This window comes from Danio rerio, chromosome 21 (assembly GCF_049306965.1).
Source record: "Danio rerio strain Tuebingen ecotype United States chromosome 21, GRCz12tu, whole genome shotgun sequence".
Lineage (NCBI taxonomy): Eukaryota > Metazoa > Chordata > Actinopteri > Cypriniformes > Danionidae > Danio > Danio rerio.
Window position 1 is genome coordinate 48,115,001 of NC_133196.1, and position 14,085 is coordinate 48,129,085.

Genomic DNA, 14,085 nt, shown 5'->3' on the forward strand with positions numbered 1-14,085 from the left:
TATATATATATATATATATATATATATATATATATATATACACACACTCTAAAAAATAAATCCGTAAAATTTACGATAAAAAAACGGCAGCAGTGGTTGCTCGATTTACCGTTAAGAATATAAAACAAACCATAAAAGTAATTTCTCATTTTTACAGTAAACTATCATATTTAATTAATTTATAGATGTAATGTCTGTAATCACTGCCATTATATATATAAAAAAATTCAGGAGGGCTAATAATTCTGACTTCGATTGTATATAGACACACAGTATTTTAGACAAGTATATTTTAGGTATCTGTAAATAAATTACCTAAAAAATTAAAATAGTCTATGCCTTTACTTTTTTTTATCATAAAAGTAATTAAATTATTTCCCAGAGATGGGTTGCGGCCGGAAGGGCATCTGCTGCGTAAAAACTTGCTGGATAAGTTGGCAGTTCATTCCGCTGTGGCGACCCCGAATTAATAAAGGGACTAAGCTGAAAAGAAAATGAATGAATGAATGAAGTCATTAAATTACAGTAACTTTGCTCTGTAACTCACTACCCCTAACACTGCTCTTGACAATGAAATATGCTGTATAAGGCAAATCCTACTAATCCAATCCTCTCTACAAAGTGCTACTGATACATTATCAATGACTAGAAAAGTTGATCTGAGGAAACAATCATTATTAACCTTGTTCATTAGACCCTCACAAACAGAAACATCTTCACCATGTCAGAACAAAATGTTCCAGCTCTCTGATCTTTAGAGAGGGGTTTTGACCAATTACAGCTGCTGATAACAGAAGAAGCACTCAGTGCCATTAACTCATAAAAGTGATGATGAGAGATCGATAATGACTGATTTAATTATCTATCATCGTGACTGTGCTTCTACATTAAATCTTACATGCGTGATGTAATCTCAGGAGTGATAAATGAGATCTCTTTAAAGCATATCTATTGTTTCTACTAGAAAAGAGCGAAATTAAACTGGGTAGGCTAAATTGTCCGTAGTGTATGAGTGTGTGTGAGTGTTTCCCAGAGATGGGTTGCAGCTGGAAGGGCATCCGCTCCGTAAAAACATGAGCAGGATAAGTTGGCGGTTCATTCCGCTGTGGCAACCCCGGATTAATAAAGGGACTACTCCGCAAAGAAAATGAATGAATGAATGAACATATTTGTTGTGGTGAGAAACGAGGGTTGATATGAATCTTCTCTTTAACGAACTGGTGAACCGATTCAGTAGTTTGATTGTTCACAAATCTAGCCGACTCTTCTGAGAGTTCCCCAATTGAGTTAGCAAATGTTACATTTTAAAAAAGGTAAAACCTAATGGAAACATGTATGTTTTAATATCTCACATAGGCACATAAGCAGACATCATGTGAAACACGTGCACGTGCAACACACACAAACACATTAATAAGAGATTAAAATAATAATAAATTGACAAACTAATTCAAAATAAATAAATAAACCATCATTTCAATTATAATAATGAGTTTTTATAATAGGTGTTAACACCATAATATCAAACGATCACTTTTGGGTAAGATTAAAAGTACTGTAAAACATTACAATATTAAGTCTAATTAAAAAAAAAATAGCCTAGCATAACATTTCTTTCCTTTAAAAGTAACACATTTATTTACTACATGCTTATTTTAAACGTAAATAAACGCGAACCTTTTCTCGCTCGGTTCATACGCGAGTTGTTCAAAAGAATCGATTCTCAAAATCAAATTAAACGGACTTCCCAGACACACTCATCGTGACGTCAAGATGCGTCATATGCCCCCCGAAATATTCAAAATTCAATTTAGTCTCTCTGTTTGTGATTAAAGTTAAATTTCCAACAGACAAACTGAAAACTATTTTAGCAAGAAATCATGAAAAATTATCCGCTGACACGACGGATTAATAATAGTGAGCATCGTTGTGATGCTGCTGATGTCAAACCGGGCTGCACCAGTCTAAACCAGCCCATCTTCAACGAGGCTGAATCCAGCTTCTTATTCGCAGCTTCTTATTGACGCTATGCGGTCCACCTTAAAAACCGCGACGCTTCCGTTTTTCAGCTTCTTATTCGCGCTCATCTCAGGGACCGTGTTTATTTATGTTTCTTTTTGAAAAATGAAAAATGCTAAATGAAACTGATATAAGATAGAAAACGGGCTGCAAACACGAAATCTAATTGCATCATTGATTAATTATTGACAGCGCCATCGTTTGAGTACAATATATTTCTGTTTTTTTTTTCCAGAAATAGTCCTTTATGAAGACTTCACATGACCCACCTATGAATAGACAGTGCCTGCCTCAGCAAGGATTTCAGATACAAAATAATTGTTTTATTAATTCAAGTTGTAAAAGTTAATGCATATGTTTTATCTGCAAATACTACAATTTGTATTAGATTTTAGTAGCTTTTTCTGACACCCACGCCTGTAAATACAATTCAAGTTTTGTTAAACCTGTTGTTTCAAAGAACAGACAATGCACTTTTTATACACCTTTTTATACACCTTTTTATACACCTTATACAAATAAATGTGAATTGAACTGAATGAGCTATTGCATAATTGAATACTGTACCATGTTCTCTCTAATATTACACAACAGGTTAATAGTATACGTCTATACACGCGTCTGCATATGTATAAATATGTATAATTCTATCCCACTGAGAAGACAGACCTAAAAACGGTCAAAATACAGTCATTTCAATAAATGCCCAGTTGGAGGTGCTATATGCCAAGTTTTTTGCATATTCATTTAATGTTTTACTTTTAAACTTTATGTATTTGTGTGCCTACACTGAAAAAAATCATTCAAAGATGATTCCTTGGATTTACTCAATTTTTTTTACGTTAAGTTGTTGTAAACAGTTTATTTGCGCTGAATTTAAACAAACAAATTAAGTTGAACATTATTAAACTTAATTTGTTTGTTTAAATTCAACACAAATAAATTGTTTGCAACAGTTTTGCATGCAACACTTTTTTCAGTGTACTACATACTATATATGTGTGTACTATAAACTATATGTGTGTGTGAGTGTGTGTTCACATTAAAAATGTTTAACACTAAAGATAATAATAATAATATGTTTGTGTTATACATTTACACAAAATAAAGATGCTAATACATAATCATTTAATAATAATGATTTAATAATAATAATAATTATTATTATTAGTAGTAGTAGTTACTAATTTGTATCGTGAAATACAAATATTTTACAATACACTTATACATATTTTACTGATTACATATAAATGGCAATTAATCTATATACCTTATAAAAGTTTATAAATATGTGTGTAAAATCTCTCTCTCTCTATCTCTCTCTATATATATATATATATATATATATATATATATATATATATATATTTACACACACTTATTAAACTTCTCCAGGACATGGTTTACGCAGCAGATGCCCTTCCAGCTGCAACCCATCTCTGGGAACCATCCATAGTCATACACTATGGACAATTTAGCCTTCCCAATTTAGCTGTACTGCATGTCTTTGGACTGTGGGGGAAAGCGGTGCACCCAGAGGAAACCCACGCGAACGTAGGGGAGAACATGCAAACTCCACATAGAAAGGCCACCTGACCAAGCCGAGGTTCGAACCAGCAACCTTCTTGCTGTGAGGCGACAGTGCTACCCACTGCGCCACCGTGTATGTGTGTGTGTATATATACATACATACATACATACATATATATATACATACATACATACATATATATATATATATACATACATACATACATATATATATATATATATATATATATATATATAGAGAGAGAGAGAGAGAGAGAGAGAGAGAGAGAAAGTAACTATAAACCTATACAAATTGACATGAATTTAACAGTACTACTACTACTAATAATAATAATATAAATAATAATAATAATTAATTATTATTATTAATCTTATTTTTGGTATTTATTTTAAAAAATAGATATTTTACAAGACGCATATACATATTGTACTTGCCTATCACAGTAAGATAATACACAAATTAAACACCAGCATTTTCAGGCTAGGTACCTAGTTTTGACACAGCAGAACAGTTTTGTTCCAATGCACTCTTGGCACAATTGGTGGCGCTATATCTCAGCAGTCTTAGAGGGTGCGTTGAATATCTCACTGGGGTCTTGTAGACAATGTTCCAATCCTTCAGCAAACCCAGATTCATACCAATTTACTCTACCAATTTGAGGTTATGGACCTCTGAACTTGCCAAAAATAGCAATACAGCTAAGTACCATTGCACTCTTGACACAATTGGTGGCGCTATACCTCAGCAGTCTTTGAGGGTGCGTTGAATATCTCACTGAGGTCTTGTAGACAATGTTCCAATCTATCAGCAAACCCAGATTCATACCAAATTACTGTACCAATTTTAGGTTATTGACTTCTGAACTTGCAAAAAATCGCAATACAGCGAAGTACCATTTCACTCTTTGCACAATTGGTGGCGCTATATCTCAGCAGTCTTTGAGGGTGCGTTGAATATCTCACTGAGGTCTTGTAGACAATGTTCCAATCTATCAGCAAACCCAGATTCTTACCAAATTACTGTACCAATTTTAGGTTATTGACTTCTGAACTTGCAAAAAATCGCAATACAGCGAAGTACCATTTCACTCTTTGCACAATTGGTGGCGCTATATCTCAGCAGTCTTTGAGGGTGCGTTGAATATCTCACTGGAATCTTGTAGACAATGTTCCAATCTATCAGCAAACCCAGGTTCATACCACATTACTGTACCAATTTTAGGTTATTGACCTCTAAACTTGCAAAAAATCGCTTACAGCAAGGCAAAAACAGCTATGTACCATTGCACTCTTTGCACAATTGGTGGCGCTATATCTCAGCAGTCTTTGAGGGTGCGTTGAATATCTCACTGGAATCTTGTAGACAATGTTCCAATCTATCAGCAAACCCAGATTAATACCACATTACTGTACATTTTTCTGGTTATTGACCTCTGAACTTGCAAAAAAATCGCAATACAGCAAGGCAAAAACAGTTATGTACCATTGCACTCTTTGCACAATTGGTGGCGCTATATCTCAGCAGTCTTTGAGGGTGCGTTGAATATCTCACTGGGATCTTGTAGACAATGTTCCAATCTATCAGCAAACCCAGATTCATACCACATTACTGTATCAATTTTAGGTTATTGACTTCTGAACTTGCAAAAAATCGCAATACAGCCAAGTACCATTGCACTCTTGACACAATTGGTGGCGCTATATCTCAGCAGTCTTTGAGGGTGCGTTGAATATCTCACTGAGGTCTTGTAGACAATGTTCCAATCTATCAGCAAAACTAGATTCATACCACATTACTGTAAAATTTTCTGGTTATTGATCTCTAAACTTGCCATAAATCGCAATACAACAGGACAAAAACAGTTGTCCTATTGCACTCTTGGCACAATTGGTGGCGCTATATCTCAGCAGTCTTTGAGGGTGCGTTGAATATCTCACTGGAATCTTGTAGACAATGTTCCAATCTATCAGCAATCCCAGATTCATACCACATTACTGTACCAATTTTAGGTTATTGACCTCTAAACTTGCAAAAAATCGCAATACAGCAAGGCAAAAACAGCTATGTACCATTGCACTCTTTGCACAATTGGTGGCGCTATATCTCAGCAGTCTTTGAGGGTGCGTTGAATATCTCACTGGAATCTTGTAGACAATGTTCCAATCTATCAGCAAACCCAGATTCATACCACATTACTGTACCAATTTTAGGTTATTGACCTCTAAACTTGCAAAAAATCGCTTACAGCAAGGCAAAAACAGCTATGTACCATTGCACTTTTCACACAATTGGTGGCGCTATATCTCAGCAGTCTTTGAGGGTGCGTTGAATATCTCACTGAGGTCTTGTAGACAATGTTCCAATCTATCAGCAAACCTAGATTCATACCACATTACTGTACCAATTTTAGGTTATTGATCTCTAAACTTGCCATAAATCGCAATACAACAAAAACAGTTGTCCTATTGCACTCTTGGCACAATTGGTGGCGCTATATCATAGCAGTCTTTGAGGGTGCGTTGAATATCTCACTGCAATCTTGTAGACAATGTTCCAATCTATCAGCAAACCCAGATTCATACCACATTACTGTACCAATTTTAGGTTATTGACCTCTAAACTTGCAAAAAATCGCTTACAGCAAGGCAAAAACAGCTATGTACCATTGCACTCTTTGCACAATTGGTGGCGCTATATCTCAGCAGTCTTTGAGGGTGCGTTGAATATCTCACTGGAATCTTGTAGACAATGTTCCAATCTATCAGCAAACCCAGATTCATACCACATTACTGTACCAATTTTAGGTTATTGACCTCTAAACTTGCAAAAAATCGCTTACAGCAAGGCAAAAACAGCTATGTACCATTGCACTTTTCACACAATTGGTGGCGCTATATCTCAGCAGTCTTTGAGGGTGCGTTGAATATCTCACTGAGGTCCTGTAGACAATGTTCCAATCTATCAGCAAACCTAGAATCATACCACATTACTGTACCAATTTTAGGTTATTGATCTCTAAACGCCATAAATCGCAATACAACAACAAAAACAGTTGTCCTATTGCACTCTTGGCACAATTGGTGGCGCTATATCCTAGCAGTCTTTGAGGGTGCGTTGAATATCTCACTGGGATCTTGTAGACAATGTTCCAATCTATCAGCAAACCCAGATTCATACCACATTACTGTACCAATTTTAGGTTATTGACTTCTGAACTTGCAAAAAATCGCAATACAGCAAAGTACCATTGCACTCTTGACACAATTGGTGGCGCTATATCTCAGCAGTCTTTGAGGGTGCGTTGAATATCTCACTGGGGTCTTGTAGACAATGTTCCAATCCTTCAGCAAACCCAGATTCATACCAATTTACTCTACCAATTTGAGGTTATGGACCTCTGAACTTGCCAAAAATAGCAATACTGCGAAGTACCATTGCACTCTTGGCACAATTGGTGGAACTATATCTCAGCAGTCGTTGAGGGTGCCTTGAATATCTCACTGGGGTTTTGTAGACAATGTTCCAATCTATTAGCAAACCCAGATTCATGCCATATTACTGTACCAATTTTAGGTTATTGACCTCTGAACTTGCCAAAAATCGTAATACAGCTTAAGTACCTTTGCACTCTTGGCACAATTGGTGGCACTATTTCTCAGCAGTCTTTGAGGGTGCATTAAATATCTCAGTTAGGTCTTGTAGACAATGTGCCCATCTATTAGCAAACCCAGATTCATACCACATTACCTTACCATTTACTGGTTATTGATCTCTAAACTTGCCATAAATCGCAATACAGCAAGGCAAAAACAGTTGTACTATTGCACTCTTGGCACAATTGGTGGCGCTATATCTCAGCAATCTTTGAGGGTGCGTTGAATATCTCTCTGGGGTCTTGTAGACAATGTTCCAATCTATCAGCAAACCCAGATTCATACCAAGTTACTCTACCATTTTTAGGTTATTGACCTCTGAACATCCCATAAATAGCAAAACAGAGCAATCCAAAAACAGTTATGTACCTTTTCACTCTTGGCACAATTAGTGGCACTATTTCTCAGCAGTCTTTGAGGGTGCGTTAAATATCTCAGTTGGGTCTTGTACACAATGTTCCCATCTATTACCAACACCAGATTCTTACTAAATTACTGTACCATTTTCAGGTTATTGACCTCTGAACTTGCCATAAATCGCAATATAGCAATGCAAAAACAGCTATGTACTGTTGTACTCAACCCAGACTCATTCTGAAAACGTAGTCCCGTGGAAGTTTCTGGAGACCGCGAAATACGTTCTGGGAGGCACATATTTGCGCAGTTTTTGTTCTCGCGTAAAGCCACTGGAGGCCACTGTCGAGTGACCATCTGTCTGACTGACTGACTGACTGAATGATTGACTGGGTGACTGGCCAATCGGCTGACCCACCCTCCTCTTCCTTTCCTAAACCCAACTGCTTTTACAGATTGACCCGCCCGTCCGCCCGTTTGCTTCCCTAAACCCGAGCAACGTTTTACAAAAGCTGTCCAGAAAAAGAAAAGCCCTTGTCTGATTTTGTCTACTTTTTCTTAGCAGATTTTTGTCTACCTTTTCACCACATTCTCACCCTGTTATGAACTCGTTCACTTTATTTTTTGGATTCTGTTATTGTCTTACCTGATTTCTGAAACCGCTGTTCTCCGGACTAGAACCGGATTGTCGGGTTGCCGCCGTTGTTGAGGTCAGCTCCTGTCTGCGTCTCAACTTTGCAGACGTACATGACGAGCTGCCGGTGAGCATGAAGACGAACGGCGTCACACCGCCCCGTAGCGTATGCTTAAAAAAATGAAATGCAGCCATACGTACCTCCGGCTAGATAAATCGCGTTCTCCATAAACGTCCGCGAGATTTTTTGAATGAGCTTTGGTTGAGTGCAATGGTACAGCTGTTTGTGCATTGCTGTATTGCGATTTATGGCAAGTTTAGAGATCAATAACCTAAAATTGGTACAGTAATGTGGTATGAATCTGGGTTTGCTCATAGATTGGAACATTGTCTACAAGACCTCAGTGAGATATTCAACGCACCCTCAAAAACCGATGAGATACAGTGCCACCAATTGTGTCAAGAGTGCAATGGTACTTAGCTGTATTGCGATTTTTTGCAAGTTTAGAGATCAATAACCAGAAAAATGTACAGTAATGTGGTATGAATCTGGGTTTGCTGATAGATTGGAACATTGTCTACAAGACCTCAATGAGATATTCAACGCACCCTCAAAGAATGCTAAGGTATAGCGCCACCAATTGTGTCAAGAGTGCAATGGTACTTCGCTGTAAGCGATTTTTTTGCAAGTTCAGAAGTCAATAACCTAAAATTGGTACAGTAATGTGATATGAATCTGGGTTTGCTGATAGATTGGAACATTGTCTACAAGATCCCAGTGAGATATTCAACGCACCCTCAAAGACTGCTGAGATATAGCGCCACCAATTGTGCAAAGAGTGCAATGGTACATAGCTGTTTTTGCCTTGCTGTATTGCGATTTTTTGCAAGTTCAGAGGTCAAAAACCAGAAAAATGTACAGTAATGTGGTATTAATCTGGGTTTGCTGATAGATTGGAACATTGTCTACAAGATTCCAGTGAGATATTCAACGCACCCTCAAAGACTGCTGAGATATAGCGCCACCAATTGTGCCAAGAGTGCAATAGGACATAGTTTTTGCCTTGCTGCATTGCTATTTATGGCAAGTATAGAGACCAATAACCTAAAATTGGTACAGTAATGTGGTATGAATCTGGGTTTGCTGATAGATTGGAACATTGTCTACAAGATGCCAGTGAGATATTCAACACACCCTCAAAGACTGCTGAGATATAGCGTCACCAATTGTGCAAAGAGTGCAATGGTACATAGCTGTTTTTGCCTTGCTGTATTGCGATTTTTGGCAAGTTTAGAGGTCAAGAACCTAAAATTGGTACAGTAATGTGGTATGAATCTAGGTTTGCTGATAGATTGGAACATTGTCTACAAGATCCCAGTGAGATATTCAACGCACCCTCAAAGACTGCTGAGATATAGCGCCACCAAATGTGTCAAGAGTGCAATGGTACTTGGCTGTATTGCGATTTTTTTTGCAAGTTCAGAAGTCAATAACCTAAAATTGGTACAGTAATGTGATATGAATCTGGGTTTGCTGATAGAATGGAACATTGTCTACAAGATCCCAGTGAGATATTCAACGCACCCTCAAAGACTGCTGAGATATAGCGCCACCAATTGTGCAAAGAGTGCAATGGTACATAGCTGTTTTTGCCTTGCTGTATTGCGATTTTTGGCAAGTTTAGAGGTCAAGAACCTAAAATTGGTACAGTAATGTGGTATGAATCTAGGTTTGCTGATAGATTGGAACATTGTCTACAAGATCCCAGTGAGATATTCAACGCACCCTCAAAGACTGCTGAGATATAGCGCCACCAATTGTGCAAAGAGTGCAATGGTACATAGCTGTTTTTGCCTTGCTGTATTGCGATTTTTGGCAAGTTTAGAGGTCAATAACCTAAAATTGGTACAGTAATGTGGTATGAATCTAGGTTTGCTGATAGATTGGAACATTGTCTATGAGACCCCAGTGAGATATTCAACGCACCCTCAAAGACTGCTGAGATATAGCACCACCAATTGTGCAAAGAGTGCAATGGTACTTAGCTGTATTACGATTTTTGGCAAGTTCAGAGGTCAATAGCCTAAAATTATTATAGTAATATGCTATGAATTTGGGTTTGCTGATAGATTGGAACATTGTCTACAAGACCTCAGTGAGATATTCAACGCACCCTCAAAAACCGATGAGATACAGTGCCACCAATTGTGCCAAGAGTGCAATGGTACATAGCTGTATTGCGATTAATGGCAAGTTTAAAGGGTCAATAACCAGAAAATGGTACAGTAATGTGGTGTGAATCTGGGTTTGCTGATAGATGGGAAGATTGTCTACAAGACCCAAGTAAGATTTTCAACGCACCCTCAAAGACAGCTGAGATATAGCGCCACCAATTGTGCCTAGAGTGCATTGGAACAAAACTGTTCTGCTGTGTCAAAATTAACTAGTGGTACCTAGCCTGAAAATGCTAGTGTTTAATTTGTGTATAATCTTATTTCTGGTGTTGTGATAGACAAGTACAATATGTATAAGCTTCTTGTAATTTTTTTAATAAAATACCAACAATAAGCTTAATAATAATAATAATAGAATTAATAATAATATTATTAATAATTTTTATTTTTATCATTTATATTAATATTAGTAGTATTAGTACTGTAAAATTCATGTAAATTTGTATAGGTATATAGTTAATTTGTATATATATATATATATATATATATATATATATATATATATATATATATATACATATACATATATATATATATATATATATATATATATATATATATATATATATATATATATATATATACATATATATATATATACATATATATATATATATATACATACATATATATATATATATATATATATATATATATATATATATATATATATATATATATATATACATACATATATATATATATATATATATATATATATACATATATATATATATATATATATATATATATATATATATATATATATACATATATATGTACATATATATACATATATATATATATATATATATATATATATATATATATATATATATATATATATATATACATACATACACACAGGGCCGACATGGTGGCGCAGTGGGTAGCACTGTCGCCTCACAGCAAGAAGGTTGCTGGTTCGAGCCTTGACTTGGTCAGTTGGCCTTTCTATTTTTGCATGTTCTCCCCGCTTTCACGTGGGTTTCCTCTGGGTGCTCGGTTTCCCCCACAGTCCAAAGACATGCAGTACAGTTAAATTGGGAAGGCTAAATTGTCCATAGTGTACGACTGTGGATGTTTCCCAGAGATGGGTTGCAGCTGGAAGGGCATCCGCTGCATAAACCATGTCCTTGAGAAGTTGGCGGTCATTCCGCTGGGGCGACCAAAGTTTAATAAAGGGAACAAGCCGAAAAGAAAATGAATGAATACATATACATACACTTAAATAAACACAGACACAGGAAAATGTATTGTGTACTGTATGAATATATATATATATATATATATATATATATATATATATATATATATATATATATATATATAGAGAGAGAGAGAGAGAGAGAGAGAGAGAGAGAGAGAGAGAGAGAGAGAGAGACATATTTTACACACATATTTATAAATAGGTACATATTAATAAATTTTTATAAGGTATATAGATTAATTGGCATTTATTTCAGTACAATATGTATAAGTGCATTGTAAAATATTTTTATTTCACTATTACTACTAATAATAAAAATTAATAATAATAATAATTAATATTATTATTAATAATAAATCATTATTATTAAATGATTATGTATTGGCATCTTTATTTTGTGTAAATTTATAACACAAACATACTTTTATTATCTTTAGTGTTAAACATTTTTAATGTGAACACATACACACACACACACACACATAGTTTATAGTACACACATACATAGTATGTAGTAGGCACACAAATACATAAAAGTTAAAAATAAAACATTAAATGAATAAGCAAAAAACTTGGCATATAGCACCTCCAACTGGGCATTTATTGAAATGACTGTATTTTGACCGTTTTTAGGTCTGTCTTCTCAATGGGATAGAATTATAAATATTTATACATATGCAGACGCGTGTATAGACGTATACTATTAACCTGTTGTGTAATATTAGAGAGAACATGGTACAGTATTCAATTATGCAATAGCTCATTCAGTTCAATTCACATTTATTTGTATAAGGTGTATAAAAAGGTGTATAAAAAGTGCATTGTCTGTTCTTTGAAACAATAGGTTTAACAAAAGTTGAATTGTATTTACAGGCGTGGGTGTCAGAAAAAGCTACTAAAATCTAATACAAATTGTAGTATTTGCAGATAAAACATATGCATTAACTTTTACAACTTGAATTAATAAAACAATTATTTTGTATCTGAAATCCTTGCTGAGGCAGGCACTGTCTATTCATAGGTGGGTCATGTGAAGTCTTCATAAAGGACTATTTCTGGAAAAAAAACAGAAATATATTGTACTCAAACGATGGCGCTGTCAATAATTAATCAATGATGCAATTAGATTTCGTGTTTGCAGCCCGTTTTCTATCTTATATCAGTTTCATTTAGCATTTTTCATTTTTCAAAAAGGAACATAAATAAACACGGTCCCTGAGATGAGCGCGAATAAGAAGCTGAAAAACGGAAGCGTCGCGGTTTTTAAGGTGGACCGCATAGCGTCAATAAGAAGCTGCGAATAAGAAGCTGGATTCAGCCTCGTCCATCTTCATCTATCTGTACATCATTACAAACTCACGATGTCAACATCTGTAACAGTGTAATGTACTGATGGTGAAGTGAATGTTACATTATCTGTGGGTTGTCTTAAATCCTCTTACCTTTTCTGACTTGGGTTTATTCTGCAGCAGCTGTTCCAGATAGAGGTCTGAGAGAGCCGTTCGCGCGCTGTTCACCCGCTCCAAAATGACAGCCGGCTCGTTTTTATTGGAATTTAATGTCATGGTTCACTGTTTAAAAGGGGAGGGGAGATCTTTAAAAAAGAAAAGAAAATAGTCTGGACCGAGTTTTGGTCGGCTCAAGGTCCGAAAGGGGCTGGTCAAAGAAGAGCGACTCGCGACGCGATAAGAAAGCTGAAGATAAGAAGATTCGGGCTCGAAGTCCAGAGTTTGCGCAAGATTGAAGACAAGCTGACAGAGCAGATAAACATTGGTGCGAGGAGGGGGCTGGAACACTGCAGCTTCCCTTTACAGTGCGCACTTGCGTAGTTACTATCTCTGACAGGACGTAGGGTTTAGCCGCAAGCGCGTTCTACTATGTCGAACACGGAATTTATGAATATTCATGACGCAGCGCGAATGTTCCATTTTGATTGGATGACTAGTGCTGTAGCGAATGCAATGAGTCATGAATATTAATTACGTAACGTGTACTTTCCATAGTAGGTTTCAAAAAGATTGGAAATGCTGTTCCGTGTTTACCACCACAAGCGAGCTGAGCTGACTAGAGTTGTTTCATTTCCGTGTGGAATTGAAAATAGTGTTGAATTCGTGTTTTTATGGTAGTTTTAACCGGTTTAAGCTGATTGTTCAGTTGTGTGGTTCGTTAATAGGACTTTTGTACTTACTATTAACTACTTATGTCAACATGACATGCGTATTACTACGATCTACATCCCTACCTAACACCTAAACCCAACTACTACTTAAATAACCACTTATAAGCAGCAAATTAATCTTTTATTGTGCTAAATGGTTTGCTAATAGCATTAATTGTACCTTAAATGAAAATGTGAGCTCATAATAATACGCTATTATCATTTGAAATCATCAAATAAAGCTAGTCATGGCTCTTAACCAAGCGAAAA

At 35.9% G+C, this 14,085-nt stretch overlaps 1 protein-coding gene across 2 annotated transcripts in view; it reads right to left on the bottom strand.

The window, feature by feature from the left end:
* The window catches only part of mpp1 (MAGUK p55 scaffold protein 1), a 45,582-nt gene extending 32,082 nt beyond the window's left edge, over nt 1-13,500 (bottom strand). The window contains exon 1 of one of the 2 annotated variants that reach the window (XR_012396470.1): nt 13,100-13,500. Coding sequence is in view for 1 of the 2 variants with exons in the window: in NM_214692.2 (NP_999857.2) it covers nt 13,100-13,222 (123 nt within the window). In the remaining variant the exon portion in view is untranslated. The remainder of the gene's footprint in view (nt 1-13,099) is intronic. The other variant, NM_214692.2, reaches the window with a different exon arrangement.
* Between the last annotated feature and the right edge of the window lie 585 nt (nt 13,501-14,085).